General features: G+C 55.2%; 10 protein-coding genes across 10 annotated transcripts; 5 read left to right on the plus strand and 5 right to left on the minus strand.

Annotated features, from left to right (window-relative positions):
* Nucleotides 1-32: 32 nt before the first annotated feature.
* PSV08DRAFT_233348 (uncharacterized protein) lies at nt 33-2039 on the minus strand. The gene is made up of 3 exons (XM_014218204.1): nt 1462-2039; nt 867-1260; nt 33-817 (listed from the first exon to the last, which is right to left on the minus strand). Exons 1-3 carry the CDS (start codon nt 1692-1694, stop codon nt 101-103), a joined length of 1344 nt encoding a protein of 447 aa, XP_014073679.1. The 5' UTR covers nt 1695-2039; the 3' UTR covers nt 33-100.
* Nucleotides 2040-2229: 190 nt separating this feature from the next.
* Nucleotides 2230-3777, minus strand: PSV08DRAFT_233351 (DnaJ domain-containing protein). Its single transcript, XM_014218203.2, has 3 exons — nt 3595-3777; nt 3400-3540; nt 2230-3346 (listed from the first exon to the last, which is right to left on the minus strand). The coding sequence occupies exons 1-3, from the start codon at nt 3742-3744 to the stop codon at nt 2303-2305; spliced, it is 1335 nt and encodes a 444-aa protein (XP_014073678.1). The 5' UTR covers nt 3745-3777; the 3' UTR covers nt 2230-2302.
* A 292-nt stretch (nt 3778-4069) lies between these two features.
* Nucleotides 4070-11406, plus strand: PSV08DRAFT_191972 (uncharacterized protein; the record flags this gene model as incomplete). The annotated part of the gene is made up of 8 exons (XM_014218202.2): nt 4070-4544; nt 4746-7507; nt 7565-7860; nt 8987-9030; nt 9143-9395; nt 9600-10604; nt 10663-10915; nt 10966-11406. Coding segments are annotated over 8 exons (5529 nt in total), but the record flags the coding sequence as incomplete, so codon positions are not given.
* Nucleotides 11407-12510: 1104 nt separating this feature from the next.
* PSV08DRAFT_27589 (glycoside hydrolase) lies at nt 12511-13957 on the plus strand. Its single transcript, XM_014218201.2, has 2 exons — nt 12511-12722; nt 12788-13957. Exons 1-2 carry the CDS (start codon nt 12632-12634, stop codon nt 13846-13848), a joined length of 1152 nt encoding a protein of 383 aa, XP_014073676.1. The 5' UTR covers nt 12511-12631; the 3' UTR covers nt 13849-13957.
* A 429-nt stretch (nt 13958-14386) lies between these two features.
* PSV08DRAFT_385284 (uncharacterized protein) lies at nt 14387-14940 on the minus strand (the record flags this gene model as incomplete). Its single annotated transcript, XM_066093444.1, has 1 exon — nt 14387-14940. Exon 1 carries the CDS (start codon nt 14921-14923, stop codon nt 14387-14389), a length of 537 nt encoding a protein of 178 aa, XP_065947908.1. The 5' UTR covers nt 14924-14940.
* Nucleotides 14941-15194: 254 nt separating this feature from the next.
* Nucleotides 15195-17724, minus strand: PSV08DRAFT_212631 (thiamine diphosphate-binding protein). The gene is made up of 3 exons (XM_014218200.1): nt 17339-17724; nt 15598-17280; nt 15195-15546 (listed from the first exon to the last, which is right to left on the minus strand). Exons 1-3 carry the CDS (start codon nt 17676-17678, stop codon nt 15497-15499), a joined length of 2073 nt encoding a protein of 690 aa, XP_014073675.1. The 5' UTR covers nt 17679-17724; the 3' UTR covers nt 15195-15496.
* Nucleotides 17725-18113: 389 nt separating this feature from the next.
* Nucleotides 18114-19564, plus strand: PSV08DRAFT_406174 (uncharacterized protein; the record flags this gene model as incomplete). The annotated part of the gene is made up of 2 exons (XM_014218153.1): nt 18114-18232; nt 18309-19564. 2 exons carry the CDS (start codon nt 18114-18116, stop codon nt 19471-19473), a joined length of 1284 nt encoding a protein of 427 aa, XP_014073628.1. The 3' UTR covers nt 19474-19564.
* PSV08DRAFT_366885 (uncharacterized protein) lies at nt 19547-20795 on the minus strand (the record flags this gene model as incomplete). Its single annotated transcript, XM_014218147.1, has 2 exons — nt 19547-20615; nt 20680-20795. 2 exons carry the CDS (start codon nt 20793-20795, stop codon nt 19547-19549), a joined length of 1185 nt encoding a protein of 394 aa, XP_014073622.1.
* A 178-nt stretch (nt 20796-20973) lies between these two features.
* Nucleotides 20974-23131, plus strand: PSV08DRAFT_233373 (uncharacterized protein; the record flags this gene model as incomplete). Its single annotated transcript, XM_014218199.1, has 1 exon — nt 20974-23131. The coding sequence occupies exon 1, from the start codon at nt 21020-21022 to the stop codon at nt 23129-23131; it is 2112 nt and encodes a 703-aa protein (XP_014073674.1). The 5' UTR covers nt 20974-21019.
* Nucleotides 23132-23617: 486 nt separating this feature from the next.
* On the plus strand, nt 23618-26003 carry PSV08DRAFT_212644 (uncharacterized protein). Its single transcript, XM_014218142.2, has 3 exons — nt 23618-24817; nt 24867-25195; nt 25245-26003. The coding sequence occupies exons 1-3, from the start codon at nt 23785-23787 to the stop codon at nt 25575-25577; spliced, it is 1695 nt and encodes a 564-aa protein (XP_014073617.1). The 5' UTR covers nt 23618-23784; the 3' UTR covers nt 25578-26003.
* Nucleotides 26004-26016: the final 13 nt, after the last annotated feature.

Here is a 26016-nt window from a genome sequence, read left to right on the forward strand (position 1 = left end):
AGAATGCAAATCCAAGTAGTGCACGTAGTGTACACGAGTATTCCACGGCACCACAACATGGCCTTGGAGACCACAAATCAACATGGGTATTGCTAGCAAACTACGTTTCTGGTGCACCCGTTCCAGCCGGCGCCGCATCGGCAGGCCCCTCCTGAGCTCCTTTTATGAGACTGTCCACGTACGACTTGGAGCTCTCCTGCGGCTCGGGACTTTCTGCCGGCTTGGGCTCTTCGGTGCTTGCATCAGCATTCTGCGACGCCACATCTACCGTAGACACTCCAGTCGTTGTTGAGCCTTCGCCCCGCTCGTCTTCGTCCTCACTGCTGGATTGGCTGCTCAGCTCGGGGCTGTCGAGGTTCTGTAAATGTGGGCTCTTCATCATCGGACCTGGACTTCGTGGATCATCTCCAAGCAATGCATCGCTGTTGCCCGCCTCCAGCTCATCGTCGCTGCTATCTTGCGCGCGCTCAACCTGTGCCAGAGGGTGCGCTGTTTCCGCGACAGGTTTGGGTGCCGTTGCGGCCGCTCCAACTGTCGCCGCCTCGTCTTCGTTCGCAAAGAAGGTGTTTCGGGGGCTGTCATACTCTGGCAGTCTCTCACTCTTCGCAAGAAGCTCTCGGTAACCCTGCCGGTCTGGATCGTTTGTGCGCTTGCTCTTAGCCTTGTCGCGTTTCGATGTTGGTCGAACGACAATGACAGGGACTGGCGAGTGCTGCAGACAATACTTTGACACACTTCCAGGAAGCAACCCTTGGAAGCCACCTAGACTTTTGCCTCTTGTACCGACTACTAGAATCGCGGGCTCGTACAGATTAATCTGCACCACGGTTAGCGTGAATACGTCGCATGCCCTATGTGATCCTCACCATGTCATCAATGACCTTGTTGACCTTGCCTATTGAAAATTCCAATATCAGGTTGATAGCCTTGTTGTCGTGATTGCGGCTCTGTATATCTGCCATTGTGTTCTCAGCCTCAACGCGGTACCGGCCCGACTCGACACTGCGGTCTCCGGCTATTGCGTCTTCTTTTTCGACTACGCGCAGGCATACTATCTCGTCGCCGTCGTCCACCAGCTCGTTAATGAGCCACTGAAGGGCATATACTGAATACTCGTTCTCGTCGAATCCGCACAGGAACGTCCGCGAGCGCTTCGTGTACTCGTAATCTTTGTGCTTGGCGATGAGTGTGAAGGAGCTCTCTTCTATAAAGTCGGCGGGCTTGTCAAACGTGTCAAAAGACACTCGGTTCTGGAAGACACTGGGCTTTCTGGTTAGCTTTGGTTTGCGCGGGCTGAACCTGGGAGACTAAGCAAGCCTGACGTTTAACACCCAAAGCCAAGCAAAGCGTGCTCGTCCTTGGTTGTAGTCGTTCTTTATATATTGATAGAGAGCCGAGTTTATTCCAGAAAAGCGCAGGCAAAAACAGCCATGAGGAACGCATCGCTGGGGCAGTACTTACGGTGGAGGCGGCGGCGACGACAGCCGACGTCGCTCGCGGGGTCTGGGTGTGCCTCTCGGTAATGATGCATTCCTGTGCGCCAGAAATTGAATCGTCGACGGTCGCCGTGTTTCCTCGAGTACGGGCTTTGCGCTGCTGGCAGTCTGCAGTGGGCTCGGTGGAAAGGGACCTGAGGACTTGCGCGGCGCTGGCGAGGCATGGCGGCCGTCCTTGGTCTTTGGAGAAGCACTCATGGTGGATTTTTTTTTACAGAGACAAGTAGCGAGAGCACTTGAAGTAGGGTTGAGTACTACGGTAAAGATGTGTTGCAGGTCCGTCGGCGGCAGAAAACCCCACGGGCAATGCGCGCGTGCACTGGCAACGGGATCTGCTGTGCGTCGGATGAATGCCCTTGGCGCGGGGGAATGGGAGCTCGCGGGGTAATTGGGGATAACTAGCGATGGTGTGGATAACGGGCAGAAGACGTCTGTCTGCTGTAGGTCGCGGGCGGAGGAGGGTGGGCAGCGGGAAAGAGAGCATCTACCTAGTCGCTGTCAATGCGCTGCCTATTCTGAGTGACGGCAAGCGCTTGGTGATGTGTCGAACCATCCGCCATGCCTTCCAGACCCTGGCCTATTGGAGATCCACCCGTCTGGCGCGTTTGGCGCATCGGACATCCATGACATAACGTTGTGAAAAAAGAAGCACATGTACACAATACACATACACACATGCACGAATGTCCCATTCCAGTAATGGCCCTTTGGGAATAGTCAACACGCACACCGATCGCAAGCAAAAGTGTCATCATTGCCATCCACGTTCAAGTCTACATGTCTATCGCAACCGCCCTCACAAATGTCTAGCCCAAGGCCCGCAGTTCGCCCTGGGTGAGCTTCGAGGCACCAATCAGGCGCTGGGCCTCTTCCTGGAAGATCTCCTTGATCTTCGCCGCATCCTTGACGTTGTTGAGCTTGCTCGTCAATGCCGCCAGCTCCTCGTGGTCCTCCTTGGTGATGATGAGGTCCACGTCGGCCAGAGCAGCATCGACTTGGGATGCCGGCGCTTCACCATCGCCGTGGAAGTAGTTGGCATCCTTGGCCGCACCACGTACCACACGCTTGTTCTTCTTTGCCGCATTCTTCGCAGCTTCCTTGGCCTTCTTTGTGTCGGCCTTTGCCGCCTTCTCAGCAGCCTCCTTCTCAGCGGCAGCCTTGGCCTCTTCGGCCTTCCTCTTTTCGGCTTCTTCTGCCTCTCGCTTCTGGGCAGCCTCCTTTTCGAGACGGCGCTTGTTCTTCTGTGCGTGCTCGGCTTGACGGAACTTCTTGATACGCTCATCGAGAGCAAGGCAGTCGTCGACCAAGTGCCTCAGACGGGCAGTGTCCTCGGTCTTCTTCTTGCGACGAGCAGCCTGGTTCTTACGCTCAACATGACGCTTCTGGTCACGGTTCTCGTTGTCGTCAGGCACATCCTCGTCAAGGTATTCGAATGATCTCCAGCTGTCAAAATTGTACCAGAAGTTGTAGAAGTGCTCAACCTCCTCCTTGGTACTGTTCTCGTTACCGAGCTTGGGTACCGGTTGCTGGTTAGAGAAGCGTCCCTCAGCCTCGAAAACCTTGCCCCAGAGCTTGTAGAAGTTGCCCTTTTGCGTCTCCTTCTTCGATGGTGGCTCCACCTCGGCGGCCTCGTCGACCGAGTCGAATTGCCTCCGCTTGACAGGGTCAGACAGAACTTCGTGGGCCTTTTGAATACACTTGAAGAATTGGTCGTCTTCAGTGCCGCCCTTGGCTGCCTTCTTGTCGGGGTGATGCTTGAGCACCTTCCTGCGGTGTGCGCGCTTGATCTGGTCGTCGGTTGCGCGCCATCGGTAGCGGGTTATACCGAGCACAGCGTAGTGATCTTGAGACTGCATACCATGTTAATATATTTGAATCCACAAACATGACCAGAAATGCATACCTTCCAGTCCTTGGCCTCACGCTGCAGCATCAGAGGGTCCTCAGGCTCGTCAACATCATCGGGATCCTCCTCCTCGACGCTCTTGACATTTGCCTGGGCCTGGATGCGGTCGTCTTCGGAGAAAGTGCGCTTGTGACGCTTCTACATGGGAGAGTTAGCATTGATGTTGAGTGGCTCGGCGATATTGAAACATACTCTGCGGGCATAGGCCAAGAAGTGTGGGCCAACAGGCTCAATGTTGCGGTCGTTGGCTTCGCTCAACTGGCCGATGGCCTTGAAGTCCTTCTCGCCAGCCCAGCCCTCGGGCAGGACCGGGAGGGGGAGTGCAATCTCCACATTTGCCATTGTTTTTGTGGTGGTGATGGTGATGGTGGTGGGGGAGGCCAGGCTGGGGGAGAAAAAGTTCGGATTCGGGGCTGCCCTGGCTGTGGCGCTAGTTTACCGAACGCTGATCCTAGCGCATCGCCTGAATCCCAGCCCCAATGGACCCCAGAACGTGTCCGGATACTCTAGTGCCCGCCCATGGTCCAGCATCCGACATTCGATTAACAAGCCTGTTTGGTGTTTTTTCTTGCATGTCTTATTATCCTTCTTTGTAACACAACTTCATCATGTTCCAGGTGCCTACATCACTCCCAGAGCTATGACATCGCCCGGCTGACCAGAGACACAGCGCATTCGAGGGGCAATAGACGCGATTGCTGAGGAACAGGCCCGCCAGAAAGCCGCCCAGCAAGCCGCCCTACAGACTAGACCTTCGCGATCCAATTCGGCTACAGCGCGGCGCTCCAATTCCCGTAATCTATCGCCCTCGAAACGAACAGCACGGTCCAAAGATGGCGACAGCAGCAAAGCCGCACCCGCTGGAAAGGGCCCTGATCCCTCTGAATTCGACCCGGACTTTGTCATAGGCGAGGATGAGGAACAGCCAAGCCGAGCTGCCACACCGAGACCTAAGAAAAAGGCGCCGGCAGCCGATGCCACGGCTGAGAATGGCGACGAAAAGAAGGAGGAGGCGCAGGCCGCAGAAGGGGAGGCGCAGGTGGAGGCAGAGGCACAAGAGAAACCGGAACAGCCACCGGAGATCCCACCAGAGGTCAAGCTGCGACTCCGTAGATTGGACAAACTGGAACCCAAGTACACTGGTAAGTGGCACTTTTTTCTGAATGCGTTGATTCCTCTCAAGCCACATGTAATGAGCAGGGGACGCGCGGCCAGCACCTACAGAGTGCGCATGTACTCTCAAGGCTTCCATGGCTGCACTTTTCTTTCCAAATCCATCACCTGGTCCATCTTTGCTCGGAAAGTTTGTCACACATGGAATGTGAAGCTAACCCAGAAATCAGAGTTGCTCCGGTCGTACCGCATCGCACACGCTAGGGTTGGCGCAATCGAGGCGTTTGAGAGTTCCCTGCGCGAATACACTCCTCTTACTTCTATCAGCGACGTCAGCGCATTTGTGGAATATCTAGGTCAACTAAACGTCAAAAGCGACATGCTCATGGAAGAGCTCAAGCGCGTATCTAGGGAGCGTGATGAGCTCAACAAGAAGCTTGAGGATGCCGAGAAACGCGCAAAGGAGGCATCTGAAGAGGTGGAAACCCTCAAATCACAGGCGCAAACAAGCAACGAGAATCAGCAAGACAGCTCCACTATGCAGACCGATTCAGCTACACCCTCGTCGCCATCAAAAGAATCCAAGCAGACAGAGACCACTGAGGAAAGCGAAGATTTCTTCTCGTACGACAGCGAACTGCCTCGTGTGCAAGCGCAGCTACAAGTGACCGAGGCAAAGGTGGAGAAGCTCGAAGAGGAGAACAAGTCGCTCAAGAATGAACTTTCGACGGCACAGGAATCAGCACAATCCTTTATGCAGAATCTGGAGACGACGACCAATGATCTAAACACGTTCAAGGACACGCATCAGCGCTTGCAGCGCGAGGCGGAGGAGCGTGAAAAGGAGCTGAACAATAACATTGAGGAACTCAAGACAAAGGTCACTAGCGCAGAGGAGGAACTCGAAAAGCACAAGGAGTCGCATGGTGAGAGTGAAAAAACCATCAGTGATCTCAAGAAGAAGCTTGAGGTCACAACCAAGGAGTTGGAAGACTTGCACGCTGAGAAGGGAGAGAAGATTGTGGAAGAGGACCAAGTCGAATCTTTGCAGCGCCGCATTGAAGAGCTAGACAACGAGCTTTCGCAACTGCGCGACAAGCATGCGAAGAGCGAGAAGAAGAACGAGACCATGAGCAGCTTGCTTGACAAGGTGCGCGAACAGTTGAAGGCGGCGGAATCTAAGCGTGATAGCGCTCTGGTTGAACTCGAGCAGGCCAAGCACGATCTTGGGAAGAAGAATCTTGAGAAGGCGGATGCCAAGCCAGCATCTATCAAGGTCGAACCAGCACCCCCATCTCCAGCACTACCCTCTCCGGCAGCACCGCTCAGTGCTTCTGCCAAGAAGAGGAATCGCAATAAGAACAAGAAGAAGGGTGCAAAGGGGTCGGAGGGGACTGGAGCTGTGACTCCCGAAGCGACACCAAGCGAAGCAGGGGACAACGACGGACTGCTTAGTCCTCGGGATGCAGAGTTTTCACCGTCGCAGCTGGAGGAGGCGCTGAAGAATGTGGCGCAGCTCAAGTCCGAGCTGGAGGAAAAGACGGCAGAGATTGAGAAGCTGCAAGACGAAGTTTCTGAGAAGACGTCGTCGATTGAGTTGCTCAAGAAGAAGGCAAAGGATCAAGAGGATATGCAAGAGGAGATTGATACACTACGACAGGATCTCCTCGACTACGGACTCGAGCATACCGAAGCCAAAGAGAAGGTCAAGGAGTTGCAGACGGAAAAGATGGCCCTGCAAGAAAACATCACCAAGCTCGAAGGCGAGATTGCCGAATTGAAGACAGGAAAGGCAGCTCAAGAGTCGTCTCAGCAGGAACGAGAAGCGCTGACTGCCGAGTTTGCGGAGCTCAAGGCCAAGGCCGAATCACTGCAAACAGATCTATCGGTTGCGGAGAAGCTTGCTGCATCTCGTTTCAAGGATCTGACGGAGATGCGAGAGGTGTTGCAGAAGGCACAGCCTGAGCTTACATCACTGCGCAAAGAAGTGGCCGAGCTGCGAAGCACTAAAGACGAACTGGCAACCAAGACAAGTGAAGTTCGCAAGCTAGAGGGCCGCGAGAAAGACCTCCGATCGGAGATTGCCGAGTATAAGGCGCAATTGTCGAGCAAGGAGAGTGACATGAAATCACTCAACGACAAGATGAAGCAAGAAATCAGTCAGAAGTTGGCGCTGGAAGAGACTAGCAAGAAGATCCAGCGCGATCTCAAAAACTCGGAAACGGAGCGCAAGGATGTCATGGAAGCGCGAGACAAGCTGACCAAAGACCTGGCCAAAGCGCAAGAAGAGCTCAAGGCATCTCGCAACAAGGTGCGCGACCTCGAAGACGAAATAGCAAAGATCACACGTGAGGTGTCTGGTCTACGAGATGATATCCAGCTCAAGTCAGCTCAGTATGCAAGTGCACAGGATCTCATGAACAGCATGCAAGACCAAACGCAGGAGATGAGCACTCAGATGAAGGAGGTACGGGCCAAGAGCGAAAGTCTGGAGGAAGAGCTAGCAGACGCGCATCGATTGCTGAGCGAACGCGGGCGCGAAGCCGAGACGATGAGAAGACTGCTGAATGATGCGCAGGGGCGAGCGGACACGCGAGTACGGGAGATGCAAGAGCGACTCGACATTGCGATTGAAGAGCGTGAGCGGGCCGAGGAGCAGGCAAGCACGTTCAGCCGTCGTCGGGCGCGAGAGCTTGAGGAGCTGAAGCAAAAGGTGCGGGATGCAGAGCGTGCACAGGCACGTGCTGTAGAAGACAAGGAGGATCTTGTGGCATCTGAGAAGGAGCTTCGCAAGAAGATGGAGGAGCTGGAGAAGCGGGCGGCACAAGCCAGCGAGGAGGCTTCCGAGGCCAAACTCACCATGAGCCAGCTTCGAGATGCACTGGACGAGAGCGAGAAGCAGGCACACGAGCTGGAGAAGGAGAAGGGCGAGCTGCGACGGGCGTTTGACGAGACGCAGAGCCGGCTGGAGAAGCTGCAGAAGTCGAGCAAGGTGAGTGGTGCCGGAGGTGTGTGTGGTGAGGTAGCGGGATGCACTAACACGTTGCAGACCATGTCTGACGAATTGCGAGCGGTCAAGGCACGCGTGTCGGACTCGCACGCACAGTCGTCGCGATCTTCGATTGAGTCTTCGCGGTCGCGGCTGGCGTCGCCGAACCCCAACAAGGGCAGCGGAGGAGCGATTGGCGAGGCGATTGACTATGTGTACCTGAAGAACGTATTGCTGCAGTTTCTCGAGCAGCGCGACCGCAAGTACCAGCAGCAGCTCATACCGGTGCTGGGCATGCTGTTGCACTTTGACAAGCAGGACGAGCAAAAGTGGATGGCGGCCGTGTCGGCCAAGTAGTGTGGCAGTCATGGTGATGGTGATGACGAGGATGCGGCTCTCTGCGGTCTGACGTGCAGATGGGTGATTTGTGCACAACGCGCAGCTGAGGTGCCGTGATGGTCTATCTACTGGACGAGGCGGTGGTGTAGCATCGTAGGGGGGACCTGGGACCAGGGCACTGGGACTAGTAGGAACCGGCACGTGGGGCGAGGGAAGGTGTTTGTTTGTTTGCTTTCTTGTTTTCTTTTTCTTTTCCATGCCAGCATGGCGAGGGCGGTTGGGCTTCTCGGGGAGTAGGGCAGGGCACGACATGTATTATATATCTATGTATGGCGGCGGGGGCGGCGGGGTGCATCAGCTCGCAGCTGGCTGCCACGGACAGGAGAGGTAATGCGGCGCACAGCTGATGGCATGGCTGGCTCAATGCACAATGTCTTCTTGCAAGCTGCAGCGTGTCTGTGTCTACTGGCAATTAATTAGTAGGCAGAGTGTTGGACGGCAGTCTGCGACGGGAGGGGGTAGACGCCAAGCACAAGTACTGCAGGCAGGGAGCCTGCAGGATTGATCAACTGGACAGGTGGGCTTGCAGCCGTTCCAGGGCGCGGCCTGACCTGAGGGAAGAAAGCAGACTAGGGCGGTGGCCGGCGCCTGGTCGTGTGGTGATGGTGGTGGTGCTGGTGGTGGTGCTGGTGGTGGTGGTCGAGGTGGTGGTGGTGCTGGTGAACAAGGCCGTCGACTGATGTCATAACTGGCCTCGTCTGGCCTGCTTCTTTACCGCTTCGCTCGGCCTGCTCCATGATGCGTCCTTTTCCACCCCCAAACCAGCCAGCCAGACTCGTTGCACAGCACGCCGTGCCTACAGTAGCCTGCTCACAGAAGAGTCCGCCACGGCGCTCTGCAGAAAATCGCGCGTGGGCGTGCCTGCACCGCATCTCCCGGCAGGCGAAGCGGCCTCTTGACCTGCTGTTCTGGCTGCCCCCCATCGCAGCCACGCTATCCAAGTCCCCCCACCATCCCACCGCCAATCACACGCCCGTCCAGCGCCAGGCGGGCGAGGAGAGCGCTAAGCCCATTCCCCAGCAATTGAAGAAATCGCAGGGCAGTGCGACGACAGCCAGCATCGCGCCGCCCGCTGCTCCCCAGTCTCCTTCACTCTCCCTCCCTCCCTCTCCCGCCTCCTCGGCCTCGTTTGCAGCCCGCAGCCAGCCCAGGACCGCCCTCCCTGCCCCCCACCCCGTGAGCCCATGAGCGCTGCCCAACGCGTCCGGAACGCCTAACCGCAACATCGCATCCCCCCAGCAACCCCCCTCCAAGTCCCAGCTCTCCCAGCCCAGCCCATCCCAGCCCGTGGCGGGGGTAGAGCCACCATGAATGGCACCGACATGAAAAAGGCGGCCATCAACAAGGCCAAGCAGGTCGCCCACGCCGCAAACAGCAACGGCGGCAAGAAGCGACGGAAGGGCCAGGACCTCAAGCCCATCATCACGGCGGAGAATCAAGGCGGCGCCCAGAATGCATCGCCCTCTGGCTCCACGGCCTCCTTTCACTACAAGTACGTCCCTGACCAGCAACGCCCCCCAACCCCCATCACGTCACCCTCCCGCCCGCTCGCCCCCACTACACTTGATTTTGCCCTCTGCGCGCACACGCACCCACACACACACACTCTCTCTCTTTCTTCTCCGCATGTCATATGCTCATGCCACCGCCGCCGCCGCACTGCCGCATCCCCAAACTGACCACAATAACCCCGCAGTGTGCAGAGCGCAACGTCGCCCCACAGCCAGAACAAAATGTACGGAAGTCAATTGAGCCACTCGCCAGACTCGTCGTCATCGTCGGTCGATGAGGCCGAAAACACGGCCGATGAAGAGGACTCCGAAGATTACTGCAAAGGCGGCTACCACCCAGTCCAAGTCGGCGAGGAGTACAAGGACGGCAAGTACACGATTGTGCGCAAGCTTGGCTGGGGCCATTTCTCCACCGTCTGGCTGTCCAGAGACAACACCAACGGCAAGCACGTCGCCCTCAAGGTCGTCCGCTCCGCTGCGCATTACACCGAGACGGCCCTCGATGAGATCAAGCTGCTTAAAAAAGTCGTCGAAGCCAACAAAGACCACCCCGGCCGTGCGCATGTCGTCAGCCTGCTCGACTCATTCAACCACAAGGGCCCCAACGGCGTCCACGTCTGCATGGTCTTTGAGGTGCTGGGCGAGAATCTCCTGGGCTTGATCAAGCGATGGAACCACCGCGGCATACCCATGCCACTGGTCAAGCAAATCACAAAGCAGGTACTCCTCGGCCTCGACTACCTCCACCGCGAGTGCGGCATCATCCACACCGATCTCAAGCCCGAGAACGTTCTTATCGAGATTGGCGACGTCGAGCAAATCGTAAAGACATATGTAAAAGAAGAGCCCACAAAGAAGAGTGGCGAAGATAGCGTTAGGAACGGCAGGCGGAGGCGAAGGACTTTGATCACAGGCAGTCAGCCACTGCCCAGTCCGCTCAACGCGAGCTTCAACCACGCTGAGCTGTCCAGCTTCCCTGGAAGCACCCAGAGCCTGAACAAGGTTATGAGCGAGGGTACAGGTAAACTTTCCCCCACGACTGTTCCGAGTCCTCCTCCTTCATCAGACGGTGTCGTAATGAGTGGTGCTCTAGCAACTCCGGCCTCTACATCGAACCTGTCCATGGCAGAACGACTCGGCATCAAGTCGACAAACGAAGACGACGCACAGAAACAGCGCGAAAAATCTGCGTAAGTTGACTGACATGCCCCTGGGCATAGACAAAATTGACTAACACGCACATCCTAGCGACCTACTTACCAAGGAGGTATCCAGCATTAGTCTTGACCGGCCCGCTAGCGCTTCTGGTAAATCACAGCTCGAACAGCAGGTCGAACACTCTTTTGAAACAATATCTGTCAAAATTGCAGATCTTGGAAACGCCTGCTGGGTTGGACACCACTTTACCAACGACATCCAAACCAGGCAGTACAGATCCCCAGAAGTTATCCTGGGTGGTAAGTGGGGTGCCAGTACCGACGTGTGGAGTATGGCTGCAATGGTATGACGTGTGACCTATGAGAAAGCAGGCAGCCTTGCTGACAGGGATAGACGTTCGAACTCATTACTGGCGACTATCTTTTTGACCCACAATCGGGCACCAAGTATGGCAAGGACGACGATCACATTGCTCAGATTATTGAACTGTTGGGAACCTTCCCCAAGGGCCTATGCATGTCCGGCAAATGGTCGCAGGAGATTTTCAATCGCAAAGGCGAGCTTCGCAACATTCACAGATTACGGCATTGGGCCCTGCCAGATGTTCTGCACGAAAAATATCATTTCAGCACAGAAGAGAGCAAGAAGATTGCCGACTTTTTGTTGCCAATGTTGGAACTGCTACCCGCAGATCGAGCCAATGCTGGAGGAATGGCAGGTCATGAATTCTTGAAGGACACAAAGGGAATGGAGAATGTCAACTTGAATATCCCAGTTGGTAGCAAGGGCGAGGGCATAGAGGGTTGGGCTACGGAGGTTAAGAAGACCAGGTAGACCCAAACTATGCATGTTGCGAGAGGCTGGGGCTGCCGAGGACTGAAGATGCCGATAAGCTGTGAGCAATGACGAAGAGTTTTGCAAGCTTTCACGATGCCCTGACATCTTGTCAAGGTCCGCGGGCTATGCAAAGGCCGCGAGTCGCGAGCTGGAATTGACCCAGAGCCAAATCTCGCATAGGCCGGCCGAATACAAGATCCTCGTATGCAAGCAGCTGTGCCTAATCCCAAGGTACCATGATCTGGCTGCGAGACGGGGTGGCCGCCTCCCCGTGTGGGCGGTACGAGCTAGCGGCGGCGGCGGCGACGTTGCGACATGTACGGCTTACTTGTGTGTTTTGGAACACGCAGCGTGAGAACAGTGTCTGGAACCCAGTGGCGAAAGCGTACGAATTGGTTTGTCTTTCCCTTTTTTTTTCGTTCTTTCTTGTGCAGATTAGAGCATTTTTACGATTCATGAAGCATGCAAAAGACGGGTTTTTTGTGTTTTATCCCTCGAAGCAATGAAAAAATTCACCGAGTATTATTATGTATAAGGACACAGGAGAGGCGGGTAATAAAATGGGCCTGGCCATGCTAAACATAGTCCGCCTGACAGGCCCTCAGCCACACTTGGGGACGACACACGGAGACATTAGTGGATCGGGCGTCATCATCACGAACATGGTCGGCTTGAACACGGACCACGTGGGATGGCTGGGTGGCATTAGCTGCCAGATTTCTTCGTGTTACTAGAGGCACCCGTGCCGAATAAACGTATTGTGTACAGTACTAGGCACTGATTATGTGCATTGTGCGCCACACTCTTTTTGTCGCCAACACATCTGGCGCTTGGGTCCAGGGGGCAACCTCGATACGGACATGTCAAGCCCTTTCTGGTCCGCACCAGGCCTACCATGGATTCGCGCTATCCGATCAGCTGGTATACGGGATATATGGATTCCTTTTTCTAAATTTGATGCTTGCCTTGCTTCTTTGTTTCTAGACCGACTCTTTTTGTAGCCTAGTCGGCGCTGCGGCCCTGTCACTCTCTTATCACGAGGGGGGGCAGGGTTTCACACATATATATATTCTATCTCGACGGAGCGGCTCCGTTCGGAAACTAGTATCATATCTCATATTGCCCTTTCTTACCTCAACTTAATACGCCTCTTAATTCCCTTCATTCTCTGTTCTTTACATTTACCTTTTTAATCCAAGTTCGCATATATACTTATCCGATAATGTTGTTTCCTACCTCTCTACTCGTCTTGTCTGGTTTGACCTACTCTGTACTCGGTCAGACACATACAGACTGTAATCCTACCAAGAAGTGTAAGTCTCTACTTCTCAGACTAAGAAAATCTTATCTTTGACTCGCTCAAACTAACACTGTCCAGCATGTCCTGCCGACCCAGCTCTCGACACATCATACTACAGCCACGACTTCACCAAGGAAGGCGCCGACGATGACAACTGGGAAATGACCGCCTCAGGTGTCTCGTACAGCGATCAAGGCGCCGAATTCACAATCTCCAAGCAAGGCGACCACCCCACCATCCAGTCCAAATGGTACATCTTCTTCGGCTCCGTCTCATTCCTCATGCGCGTAGCACCCGGCACCGGCATCGTCTCCTCGGCCATCCTCCAATCTGACGACCTCGACGAAATCGACTGGGAATGGCTAGGCGGCCAAGCTGCCGAAGTACAAACCAACTACTTCTCCAAGGGCAACACAGCAACCTACAACCGCATGGCCAAAGCTGCGATTCCCTCCGGCAACGCCGAAACCGAGCTCCACAACTACACCATCTCGTGGACGCAGGACAGCATGCAGTGGATCATCGACGGCGGTGTCGAGCGCGAAGTCAAGTACGCCGACGTAAACTCTGGCTACGGGTACCCGCAGACCCCCATGAACGTCCGCATCGGTATCTGGGCAGGCGGCGACCCGGATAACTCGGAAGGCACAATTGAGTGGGCGGGAGGTCTTACGGATTTCGGAAAGGGGCCTTACTCGATGGTTTTGGAGAAGGTCGAGGTGATTAACCATGCGCCTGCGAAGCAGTACGAATATGGCGATTTGAGCGGAGCATACGGTAGCATTGTTGTGGATACCAAGGGTGACGGAAGCGGTGACAAGAGCAAGTCGAATGAGTCGTCGTCTTCCTCGTCTGCATCTGCATCTGCATCTGCGTCCGCGTCTGCTTCGGCGTCAAAGTCCATGACTAAGTCTGTATCTTCGTCTGCTACCGCCAGCGCTACCTCCTCGGCTACCACATCCGGTGCTAGCAGCGAGGGTGCGAGCCATGGAGCCAGCAAGACGGCGGCAGCGGCGGCAGCTGATCAGGCTGCTAGCACTAGCAGTGCGCTGCCGGAGTCCAATGGTGCGGGCGTTGAGAGCGTCACGTGGAGATACGTAGCGCTTATGGGCGCCGTTGCCGTTGCGTTTGCGATTTAAAAGAGAGTGAGAAAAATAGCGAAGCGATTTGTTTTATTTGCTGCTGTGAAATGTATATACCTTTGTTTAATACCCCAGTTGAGCGTTCAGCCGCATGTTCAGAAGAAAGAAAAAAAATCAATATCGTTTTGAATTTCTTGCATACTTACTCGAAAATTCCAACGTCTCTTTTGCGCAAATGAACTCATGAAAATCATTAAAATTAGTACGAGGAAAGTCTGATATTCCAATCAACTGGTTCCACATTAGTGGATTCCCAATCTCACTATTTCGATATGTCGTGTAATCTTACTCAGTGCGCTTTTCCCCCCTTCTCCCCGATTTAACTTTTCTCATCTCACACTCTTTTGATTTTAAGCGTCTTACTCATCCATCCGTGCCGCGCGATCTCATGATTAACTTTGGCCAGCACCACGTATCTCCGCTCATATGCAAACAAAAGAAAAGAAAAGGAACGAAAGGAAAGAAGATTGTCAGCGTTGATACGTACACTTGTCCTACGCAAATAGGATGGGATTCTATGTATCGCTCAGATGAATCAAACACCCAAGCACATCCACCCCCTTACCCTCCCCCACACCCGTCGTATCCCCTGTGCCCTGTCCTCCTGCCTCTTCACATCCACATGTACCCCCCTATCCATCTCTTTCCCATTTCTCGCTGCACGAGGCAAAATGTCCCCGTCAACTACAGAATCGCACCTCGAACCATCACAGTCTGTTTGCAGTGGCACTACTACTACCTGTGTCTGTTCCTCAGACGATGGGGCCTCATACTCCGGTGCAGACGGTGGCGGAGTCAAGTTTTTGAGAAAGACCCAGAGTGCAGGGCTTGGTTCTACAGGTTGCCAGCCACTAAGCCTGATTTCAGGCGTAGGTGATCTGGGTCGGTGCAGGGAGGGTTGGCAGGAGACGGGTGGAGAAGGCGGTTTGGCACAAGACTCGGATGTATTTTCTTTATGGTAAGAAGATGGGGAGCGGTTCACATCGGATTCACAGGGGAGCGATGTGTGGTGGCGGGCCCGCCGACTGGTGCTTGGCCTGCTTTTGAGCAAAAGAGTTGCTGGTCGAGACATGGTGATTTTAGTTGGATGTTGTCTTTTTTTTCCAAGTCTCGTTGTACACACGCCTCTCTATAACTATACCGGTGGTGGCCTATGTCGATCTCAAGTCTGGCTTATGGTCTCTGATATTTTGAGACTCCTACTTGTGATTCACTCGGGGTCTGTGTTCGTGGCGTCTGCAGTCTCTGTAGCGTGGGAGTCGCAGGATGTATCTTGGCCTGTGTTCGTAATATCTGAATCTGCTGCGATCTTGCAACGTGAAAGTTCGTGAGAAACGGAATACTGCACAAAAGAGCATCGCTTTTGTATGCTTGGACTGAATTCTTACACTGAAACTTCCATATTGAAACCATGGTTGAGATTTGGATTCCCTCATGACAAGTCGGAAGCTGCCCAACCGCAATGTCTGTAATTCAAACCACCCCCTTTCTGTTTACAAAAACATGATATCTTACTTTTAAACTGGCCAAACCTTTGCCAGAAAACCCCAGGTCATATCATAGTAAAACAGGTGCTGTCAAACGCCGGTTGACCCACAAATATACACAACGAATAAGGATGAACACAAAACATTAGCTATCCAGTTCAGCGACCCGATCTCGCCTTTGTTTGAGCTCTGCGCTCTTTCGTCGTTTCTGTCATAGTGTCAGTGTTCGCTATCAGGTCTATCTTTGAAATAAACTTACTCTCGTCGTATACCAAAAACTCATGTAGTGCACTACCAGCGGGGACCATGGGCAGCACAGGCACCTTTTGATCTGTCACAATCTCCAACAGGGCTGGGCCTTCGGTATTGAGCAGCCACTTGAGCGAATCCTCCAACTCGTCAAGCTTGATGCAGCGCTTGGCCTGAACACCCATGGCGTCACCGAGCTTGACAAAGTCGGCGTTGCGTTGATGAGTGTGGGAGAAACGGTCGGTGTAGAAGAGGGTTTGCCATTGTGTGACCATGCCCTGTTCCTCGTTGTTGAGAACAATGACCTTGACACCAATGTTGAACTCGGCCGCGGTCGATAGTTCAGTCAGAGTCATGCTGAATGAAGAGTCGCCGTCAATGTCGATGACCGTGCAGTCTGGTCGTGCAACCTTGGCACCAATGGCGGCTGGCAGACCATAACCCATAGTACCGAGACCACCCGAGGTGATCATGGTACGCGGGTACCGCCATCGGTAGTGCTGAGCGCACCACATTTGATGCTGACCAACACCGGTAGTGAGAATGGTTTGTTCCTTGCGGTCGGCTGTAAGATCTGAAAGCTTCTCCATTACAGTCTGGGGCTTGATCAACCCATTCTCGCCCTCCTTCTCATAGGCCCAAGGGAAGCGCTTCTTCCAGCCGGCAATTTGGCCGAGCCACTCGGGACGGTCATCGACCTTGTTTACTAAGGGTAGGAGCTGCTTCAAGTTTGTGCCGAGATCACCCTCCACAGCCTCAGTCGCTTGTACGACCTTGTTGATGTTCTTTGGCATAATTTCAAAGTGGATGATTCCTCCACGGCCCTCGGCTGCAGCAGCCTTGGCGGCAGGAGCAAACTTGGAGATGGCACCGGTAATGCGATCGTCGAAACGGGCGCCAAGAGCGAGGATGAGGTCGGCTTCCTGCATAGACATGTTGGCATAGGCTGAGCCGTGCATGCCCAACATGTGCAGAGACTTGGGGTCAAGCTCGTCGAAACCTCCAAGGCCTTGGAGAGTGGTAGTGACAGGTATGGTAGCCTTGTCAGCGAGTTCCTTGAGAAGGCGGGGGCCGTCCTCTGTTTGCAAGATACCCTGGCCAGCATAGATAACGGGCTTCTTGGCCATGTTGATCAGGTCGGCAGATCTCCTGATGGACTGGTCCAACTGCTGCTTGCTTAATTCCCTTGCGGCGATGGTGGCGGCACTAACGGTGGTGGGGAGGGTGCTGCTCATGGGGATGGCTCTTTGGAGAACGCTAGCAGTGACATCTTTGGGCAAGTCGACAAGAACAGGTCCTGGGCGGCCGCTGGTGGCAATCTCGAAAGCCTCGTTGATTCTCCTTGGTAGCTCGGCAACGTTCTTGACGAGGACATTCCACTTGGTGCAGGGCCTTGTGATGCCAACCATATCGGCTTCCTGGAAAGCATCTGAGCCAATTGCGCTGGTGACTACCTGGCCGCAGAAAACAACAAGAGGGGTTCCGTCCATGAGGGCATCCTGCATGGGTGTGACGACATTTGTAGCGCCGGGGCCTGAGGTGACGAGAACGACACCAGGCTTGCCACTTGCGCGAGCATAACCCTCAGCCATGTGGCCTGCGCCCTGTTCATGTCGTGGGAGGATGAAGTCAAAGTGCTTGGACTGGTAGATGGCATCGAAAACGGGGAGAATAGCGCCGCCCGGGTATCCGACTATTTCACATTAGTACAGTTTCAAGATGGTGGCCCGAGAAAAGAAAGAGCGGCGTACAGATGTGCTTGACACCCTGACGGAGCATCATCTCGTGGAAAATCTGGCCGCCAGTCATGCCGACGAATGAGTGGTCCATTGCGGGCGAGCGGTACTGCTTCAATGGCTGGACACTGTCATAGTCGTCGCGGTTGAAGGCGGGCGATGGTCTTGAGCGCGGTTGCGGTTGTGTGCCGGCGGCGGCAGTGCTCTGAGTTCGCTTTGCATCCTGGGGGGCAGCACTGGCAGTGAGGGCCTGGGCAGGCCTGCGGTAGGGCGAGAGGGCAGCTGTGTGTGGTGTTGTGGAAAAGCAGCGGGTGCGGTTAAGAGCATTGATAGCTCGCGTGCGTGACTGGAGCATGATGAAGGCGGGCGTCCACGCGGGGGACGAGATATGCAGCAGCGACACTCGGACGAAGAAAAAGAAAGAGAGCAAGCAGGGCAAGGGAGCGAGAAGGCGGGAGAGACGGGGTAATAATAAGCAAAAGCGTATTTGAGTCAAACCGTGTGGTCGCCGCTTGGGTCGACGGCCGGACAGAGTCGTGGCGCATCTGATGAAAAGTCAGTGGGGTCCGAGGTCGAGGCGGCCGGGGGCGTGATTGGCCCGTCCCCGCAGATGCACCGTCTGGTGCCGAACATCGGAGCCTCGTCTGCTGGCAACGGCACTTTGCCCACCACAACCTCGACCTCCACCAAGCCCCCCGGCTAGTCGTCCGGTGTGTGTTTGTTTACTAGCCTGAAATACTATACACAAGTGCATACATACACGCCCTCCTGCCCGTCGCTCCTCCGTGCCATGCAGGCCCCCGCACGACGAGGCCACGGGCGGGCGGCGTCGGGCCACGAACGCCGTCAAGGCATCGTCCGCCGCTCGACAAAGGGCCCCCTTGATGCCGAAGACGCGACCATGGACGAGTATGCCCTCTCCTGCGCCCATTGCCGTGTGAAGAAGCTCTCCCGACGACGACCTCGTGCTTACACGGCAATACAGCCCCCTGGCCGCCCCTCCAGCGCGTCCTGATGCTGCCCCGCAGCCTACGCCGCCTCCACAGCAGCAGCACAATCTACCCCCGGCCCGTGCCATTGACGACATGCCCTCCAAGGACTTCAGCTTCATGCAAGACCCCCAGGCCTACCACGTCCTGCCCGTCACAAACGTCCCCCCGCCCTTCCTCAGCGCTCCCCACGCCCCTCCTGTCTCGTCGCCCATAGACTCGCTCCTCTACTCGGGCCACTATCGCCTTGCTGCCGTTGCTGCCGCCCGCAACCTTGTCTCTGCTGCCCCGGGCGACCACGATACCCTCTTCCACCTTGTCCATGTGCGTCTAGCATGTCTCTGTCTGCTGCAGGAGCATGCCCTCGCTGCCCAGGAGTCTAAGGTCCTGGGTGATTTGGCCAGTGCCTTCTACCGACACCCCCTCACAAATGCCCATCTCGTACCTTGGGAGCTGCGACTCTTGGTCGTCCGACTAGCTGCCCTGGGCTATGGCGAGTGGCGCAAGGGCATCATGGGTTATTACGAGCTTGCGCGTGAATGCAGAGAAAACATCGTCAGGGGCCCAGAGTCTGAAAAGCAGCTATGGAGATCACGGTTGCGCGACTGTGGCATCCGTGTTGCAAATGTCTTGGTGGAAATGGGTGACCTTGAGGGAGCTGGCCGCCACCTATCCACGCTGGCAGCCGACGAAGAGCAGACGAGAGAAATTGCCCTCATGGAGACGCTGGTCTGGTTGCGCGTGGGCCATGTGCAGGCAGCCCGTCGTTGTCTGGCTCGCGCCTCGGAAGCTTCCCCAGATGAGCTCATCGATGGCACTCTCAACGCTCTTATCGAGCTTGCAAACTCCGACTACCAGGCTGCCGTAACATCGCTGCAGGCCCTTCGCGAACAGTTTCCGGATGACGCCATGGTGGCCCAAAACCTGGCCGTGTGTCTGCTCTACACTGGACGTATCTCGGATGCAAAGGACATCCTGAACGACTTGGTTGACACCAGTCCACCATTCCATTCCCTAATCTTGAACCTAAGCACCGTTTTTGAGCTTTGTACAGAGCGGAATCGCGACAAAAAACTGGCCCTGGCTGAGAAGCTCGCCAGTCGGAAAGAAGGCGCTGGTGGTGTAGGCTGGGAACTCACCAACGCCGAATTCAAATTGTAGTAGTTTAGCGAGTGATCTGGATACCCCCGATAAAACATTTGATCAGATACATTTTCATATCAATCATTTCTCTTCAGCCCGCATCCTCGTTCCGCTCTCTCTTTGGTCCTCGCAAGTCCAGAATATCTGATAGTTTTATATGACCCTTCGCTCCCCAACCCGCGGTCCCCTGAGCCACTTCGGGTCGAACATGGACGTACCATCCCCACGCACGTCTGTCCAATTCTTCTTTGCTCAGTATGCCTACCCAAGACTGATACAACAGTTCCAGTGCCCCTAGAAGCAAACCCAGGCTCCGTTTCTTTTCCGCTCTCGTAGCATCTGCACTTTTCTTCGCCTTCGCTTTTGCTTTCGTCGGCACATCGCCTTCTTGCTTGATCCCATCTTCTGGCGGCCTGTCAAATGCCTGCAGAAGATATGACCTAGGCCTTTGCGCTGGATAGATCGGCAGGTTTCCCGGCCCGCTCTTGGAGTGCGTCGAACTACCCGGCTGGTTGGCTTGCTTCAATGCCTCTAGATCGACAGCCCATAGCGCAGCCTCCTTTGTTCTTTCCTCGCCTGCTGCACCGGGCAAAGAATTGGCTGTTCGCTGAGTTCCGTAGCCTTCGTCCTCCCACTCGTACCCCCACCGCTTCATGACCCGTATGTCGCGCGTCATGATGCGCATAACCGGCTGTCCCTCACCCCACCCTTCTTCTTCCGCAGGCCGCCCCTTGTCCAGCCCAACGTGCACAGCTTTCGTCTTGCTATTCATGGATGTGACTGCTTGGGCGAGACTCAACCTACTCGAGATTGGCTGCTCAGGCATCGTGTACTTTATCAATGTAACAGCAAATGCAAGCAACAAAGGCGCGCGATTGGTGTATAGCACCGTCGCCTTCAGCACCTCTTCGTTCGTCTCTGCTTCCGGTAGTGCAAGCTCCGCCTCGAGCTCCGCACCACTCAGTGGCTGGCCAAACGTCGCTTTCGCCTTCGCCTTCTTGACCGGCGACGGCGCAGATGCCGCTGTAGCGTCATCTTGATCTGCAGCCGTCCGTTTCTTGGATACTCGTTTTGCCGCATTGAGGCATTGCCGCGCTGCCTTCTCGTCCCCAAAAATGTCCTTGAGCGTTGCGAAATCGGCTTTTGATATGTCCAGAGCGCTGGTACCGTGCGTTTGGCGTTAGTGGGGTGTCAAAACGCGGTGTTACGCTGTCACGTGCTTACGTGTTGAGACTCGCTGCTTGCAGATCAGGCACCTTGCAGATGGCCTGCTTGAGAGGGACTTTGGCCTCTTGGCTGAGGAAGCGAAGGAGAGCGGGGATGTCCCGTGCAGAAGCCATGGCGGGCGCTTTGCTCTACCAGACTGTCTTGCTCGTCTGTGTTGTGATGGGCATGACGTTGTGGGATGTCAGTCCGGGATCTTGAAAGTTACCGGCTGTCGGGATGGACGCGCTAGTTTGCATCTCTCATGGTCCTGTCGCAAGCTCAACCTTGACACTTGCACACTCACCCCTCGACACCTCATGTCGCACTAACCCTACGCAATCTCAGTTGCATCTCAAGCATGGCTTTCAAGTTCTCTCTCGGCGGCGCCAAAGCCAACAAGGCGCAATTAAATTCAAAGGCCAAAGAAGATGAAGAAGCAAAGGCACGGGAAGAGAAGAATGCGCTCGACAAGGTCATGGCAGAGTTCGAGGCAGAGCATGGGGGCGAAAAAAGCGTGCTGGGCGAGTCGGAACGCGACCAGGAGGCCGACGATGTATTTGTTCCAACTGGAAGTAAAAGGCACTTTACGGGCAGACAGCGGACCATGAAAAGCGGCCCTGGTACACTCGACGCTGAGCCTCTCGACGGCTACCCAAGGCCGGGAGTTACCCCGGGACGCCCTGCACAGCAGATGCTGTCGCGATTTGGTGTGTCGGCATCTACCGGCCCTGCTGCGCTGGATGGCCCAAAGCCGACCGAGAATGTATTTACGACCGTCGTAGCAAAAGCATCGAACCTCCCGCCTGCCATTGATCCACGCCGGGTAGAAGAACTCTTTGCCGATTTCCCATCACTAAAAATTACACGAGTCGAGAAGATACCACCTCAGGGCCCGTCACCCAAAGGACGGCCATCTGCAACCATGAAGGTCATATTCGACAAGGATGCTAGTGCGCGCGACTTGGACGATGCTATGAACAAACTCAACGACAAAAAGTATCTAGGCAAGGGTTACTATCTACATTTGGACAGATATCTGGGCGGCCGCTCGGCGGATACAGCACAGCGGACAGAGCCATTTGGCGCTCGATGGCAGGCGCCTGAGATCCCAAAGGGTTTTGCACCACCCCCCGATCTAGGAGGTGGCGGTGGGAGAGACAGACCTCGCGAAGACACCGAGCAACTCATTGTCACCGCCAACCAGCCCCCAGACATTGCGACGCTAAGACTAGTGCACCAAACTATAGAGGGCGTGATACTGGGCGGTATGGAGTTTGAGGCTGCATTGATGAACGATGCGCAAATACAAGAAGAAGAACGCTTCGCTTGGCTCTATGACCAAAAGCACCCTGTGAACCGCTACTACCGATGGCGCTTACACCAGATTGTCTGTGACAGTCCGAATCCAGAGATATTCGAGCGCCAGGGTGACTGGCGCGGGCCTATAGATCCCCTTGCCGACGAGTTTGCCGACCACTTGGGCGCATTTGATTCAGAAGATGACATGATGGATAGTGATGACGAAGACGAGAAGGAGAAGCCACAGTACAAGCCTCTTCCAGTTGGGGATAATTATCCGGGACGGGTTGATAATGGGCACGGCATCATGAGTCCTCGGTCAAGAGCCATGCTGCTATGGTTGCTCACGTCCCTTCCGCCTGGTAGCATTGTTGCCGACGACATTGCTGCCATTTCAAACTTTGCAGTCGAGCACGCTGGACAGGGCATGGACGAAGTGGTGCACATTCTTGTCTCAAACATCATACGCCCCTTCCAGCTCACAGATACCAATCCGAGGAACAGGCCGGCGGATGCAGACACAAAAGATGACCTTCGCCGACCCGATACCCGACAGGTGACGCTGAACGCATTACGCATTGTTTCAGATGTACTTCTTGTCACGGCAAAAGAGTCTGGAGTGTCGTACAAGTATCGTCTTGCGATAGCTACAGAGCTTGTGGGCCGCAAGGTGTTTGAGCATCTTGAGCAGCTACCTTCGCAACTAGAGATGGGCCGGATGACTGAGAGAAGCTACCGGGATGAAGTCAATGTCATTCTCAAGGTCTGGCAGGACGAGCATTTGTTCGACGAGGCGACACTTGGCCATCTTGACGAGGCGTTCAACGCGCGTGAGAGGCAGAAGGAGGAGGAGGAGCAGGCAAGGCGATTAGCAGAGAGGAGGAAACGGAAGAGCAATGTAGTCCGCAAAGCGGTTAGTACTGGCGGTGAAGATGGAGACGAGGATGATAAGATGCATGTCGATGAAGAGACAGGCAACGATGGTGCCGAGGGCGACATGGATCAAGCATTGGGCGCGGAGGCAGAAGAGGCGCCCGTGGCTACAGACGCGGTTGAGCCCGCGGTTGCACAAGCTGAGGCCGACGTGATTCCCGGGGAGACGGCGGTAGCAAGGGCTCGCCGGTTGCGGCCGAGGGCGGAGGACATGTTTGCGCTGGACGAGGACGAGTGATGAGGGGAGTGGAGGCGTGGGGATGGCGTGAGACGGCTGCCGACGGGGTGTTTTAGGGTGTTGACTTGAATGTGCATGTACATATACGAACAAGCTGGGAGTAGGACCGTGAGGGCTGTGGTGATGTGCTTGGATGGATGGAGTGTAGTGGGCCTGCAGAAGCAACACAGGCGCCATGCCGCTAGCACGACGAAGCCCGCCCTGGATCGCCGTCCAGCATGATGGCCGATTCGATGTGCCGGGTGAAGACATGGTGATGGCACAGAGACGTCGTGGAGGCGCGTGAATTCGATGGCGTTTTGGAGATAGCTGGCGGTGGCGACGTGATTGGCCCAAGGGGGCGCCCGTGGAGCGCCGTGAACATGGTGGGACCGCCCGCTACGGAAGCTCTCCGCCTAAACCAACAACACAGACACTTGGAGTTGCTACCTCACACCGCCTCGCCGCCCTTTTCGCCTACTTACTCGCGCAGGTGCCCCTCCGGCAGCGGCTTACGTCCGCAGGGATATTTTCTCCCTCCATTCATTCTCTGCCAAGACCAGCGCTCTTCCGCTGCCATCGCCGCAGCTTCACGCCGCCCAGTCCTCCCCTACCACCACTTGCTCTCCCTCTCTCGCCGCCCTCGCTGCCCCCACACACGCCCGCTGCCCACCATGCCGACCTTTTTGGGCCTGGCGGTCTCGATACACGCCGACTCCAACCCGCTGCCCGAGTATTCCATCCAGAAGCAATCAAAGTACCACCGTATCACGTCGTATATCCCCGTGCCCCCAGCAAAGATCCCCCCCGGCGCCACCAAGCCCGAGCAGTCGTCTTTTGCAATCTCCATCACTCTGCTCACCCCAGGTCTGCACGTCCCGTACTCGACCCCCAAGCCCACGCCCGAAGAACCCAACCCCAAGCCCAAGATTGTGGGCGGCCTGCCCGGCCAAACTGGCGAGCGGGGCAAGTACAGTCCCACGATAGCCCCGTACAAGCCCCTCACCACCTCGCCAAACGAAACCATCGCCGCATACATCTACTTTGACGGAAGGGCAAAGGAGGAGGTTGCGACTCTGCTGCGCCGTGGCGAGGAGACGTGGGTCAATTCACGGTGGGTCAGCGTACCAGAGTCAGAAGGTGGGGGACTCGCCGAACGCGAGTTTCTCTTCCGCGAGGTCGGACTCGAGCGATGGCTCAATGGCCTTGATCTCGAAGGCAAGGACAAAGACGTGGCTGCAAAGATTGAGCGGAGAAAGCAACGCCTGGAGAAGAAGCGGGCGAAGCGGAGAGAGGCCATGAACAGTAGTGATGAAGAAGACAAAAAGCCCTCCACCAACGGTGTGCTGCGCTACAGCGAAAGCCAGGACGCGCCTGTCGAAACTCTCTCTGGCAATGACGAATTCTTCACCACCGACTCCGACTCGGAAGACGAACCCCCTATGCCCGAGGCCGCAGGACAAATCAAGGTTGCCTTGTTCCGTGTTCTAGCGTCTGGAGAGATTAAGCGTGGCGAGTACTCGCCGCAATTCGACGCACACGACGATGACGAACAGAATGGCGGAGAGGGTGACGATGTCGACCACACTACAAGTTTTGCGAAGCCCAAGACACTGGATCCCAAGTCCATTAGCACCCAGACTGTGACCGGTATAGATCCTCCGGACAAGCCCTACGCTGTCTTCACCTTCTTGTACCGCGGAGAGCGTAAGTTGCAAAATTTATAGATAAGAGTGAATACACTAACCCCGAACAGGCCAGTTGCGCAAGATGGGAATTCTGACCAGCAAGGAGCCGGCCAAGGTCACTTCGCCAGCCGCCAAGCGAAAGTCAGGAACACTCGACTTTGGCAGCCTCAAGCCCCTTAACGCGGATGCTGGAACTAAGAACTTTGGTGGCTACCGGGAAACATCTCCAAAGTCGAAGAAAAAGAATCAAGACGCCATGGACAGTGACGTAGACGATGAAGACGATGTCAAGGTGGAAGATATGGATGACGACAAAGATTTCATTGACAAGGGCCTACTATCGCCAGAAGATGCTTTGAAACAGGGCGAACTTGCAGAGGGTGTACGCAAGATCAAGGTATGTTAGCTAGTTGCAAGATGTGGTGCGCGATGCTAACACTGCACAGCTCAAACGTCAACACTCGGCCGAGCCGGTGGGTCGTCCCGCAGGTGCTTCAATCTCAGACGCTTCCGGATCTCCTCTATCTGGCACGCCAGCGCCCGATGCTTCATCTTCAAACAATGCCTCGACCTCCACACCTACAAACTCGTCAGAAAATAATTCCTCGAACCCGCTTGCATCGCCCTTCAAAAAGCAACGCGCCTCATTACCGGGATTTGATGAGAGTGTCCGTAAGAGCCTTGGCCAAGCGTTAATGGGCGCCCAGAAAGAGCGAGGGAACTCTGATGGCAACATTCCTACTATTGAATCCAAGATGGAGGAAGACGAAGAGTTGTAGATATTGGGGAAACATTCGACGTCCCAGCATGCATTTGGGCGGTGCAACGACTTGTTATCATATTTTGTCTCTGACCTGTTTGCGTTTTACGCCGTGACGTTTTGTAAGCCACGCGACATTACGAGCTCCCCAAGTGGATACCGGCCGAGCATCCATTTCATCCAAGGCGCACATTATTTCGGACCGGGAAAATCCGAAATAAGACGCGGGCCAGTGGTGGTTGGAATGTTGGGATACCCAGTTCTATTTGGTGAGAGATATTTTTCTTCTTTTACGGATTGATGGGTAAACACTTGTACACGAGGAATGGGCTTTTTGTTTCTTATATTTTGATGCCTCGACTTCTTAACGAAGACGGATGTGTGACGGCATTAGTAACGGTAGATGAAATGAGTATGAGAAATCGATGTGATGACAACACTGACATAATTTTGTGTTT

Source organism: Bipolaris maydis (genome assembly GCF_028858645.1).
Source record: "Bipolaris maydis strain C4 unplaced genomic scaffold PSV08scaffold_20, whole genome shotgun sequence".
Taxonomy (NCBI): Eukaryota; Fungi; Ascomycota; class Dothideomycetes; order Pleosporales; family Pleosporaceae; genus Bipolaris; species Bipolaris maydis.

Coding starts and splice junctions, on each gene's coding strand:
- PSV08DRAFT_212644 (XM_014218142.2), top strand. CDS start 23,785: ATGCCGACCTTTTTGGGCCTGGCGGTCTCGATACACGCCGACTCCAAC. Junction 24,818..24,866: donor CTTCTTGTACCGCGGAGAGC/GTAAGTTGCAAA, acceptor AACCCCGAACAG/GCCAGTTGCGCAAGATGGGA. Junction 25,196..25,244: donor AGGGTGTACGCAAGATCAAG/GTATGTTAGCTA, acceptor AACACTGCACAG/CTCAAACGTCAACACTCGGC.
- PSV08DRAFT_233348 (XM_014218204.1), bottom strand. CDS start 1,694: ATGAGTGCTTCTCCAAAGACCAAGGACGGCCGCCATGCCTCGCCAGCG. Junction 1,261..1,461: donor TCGTCGCCGCCGCCTCCACC/GTAAGTACTGCC, acceptor CAGAAAGCCCAG/TGTCTTCCAGAACCGAGTGT. Junction 818..866: donor ACAAGGTCATTGATGACATG/GTGAGGATCACA, acceptor ACCGTGGTGCAG/ATTAATCTGTACGAGCCCGC.
- PSV08DRAFT_27589 (XM_014218201.2), top strand. CDS start 12,632: ATGTTGTTTCCTACCTCTCTACTCGTCTTGTCTGGTTTGACCTACTCT. Junction 12,723..12,787: donor CTGTAATCCTACCAAGAAGT/GTAAGTCTCTAC, acceptor AACACTGTCCAG/CATGTCCTGCCGACCCAGCT.
- PSV08DRAFT_233351 (XM_014218203.2), bottom strand. CDS start 3,744: ATGGCAAATGTGGAGATTGCACTCCCCCTCCCGGTCCTGCCCGAGGGC. Junction 3,541..3,594: donor TCTTGGCCTATGCCCGCAGA/GTATGTTTCAAT, acceptor TCTCCCATGTAG/AAGCGTCACAAGCGCACTTT. Junction 3,347..3,399: donor GTGAGGCCAAGGACTGGAAG/GTATGCATTTCT, acceptor CATGGTATGCAG/TCTCAAGATCACTACGCTGT.
- PSV08DRAFT_212631 (XM_014218200.1), bottom strand. CDS start 17,678: ATGCTCCAGTCACGCACGCGAGCTATCAATGCTCTTAACCGCACCCGC. Junction 17,281..17,338: donor TCAGGGTGTCAAGCACATCT/GTACGCCGCTCT, acceptor AATGTGAAATAG/TCGGATACCCGGGCGGCGCT. Junction 15,547..15,597: donor GTTTTTGGTATACGACGAGA/GTAAGTTTATTT, acceptor ACACTATGACAG/AAACGACGAAAGAGCGCAGA.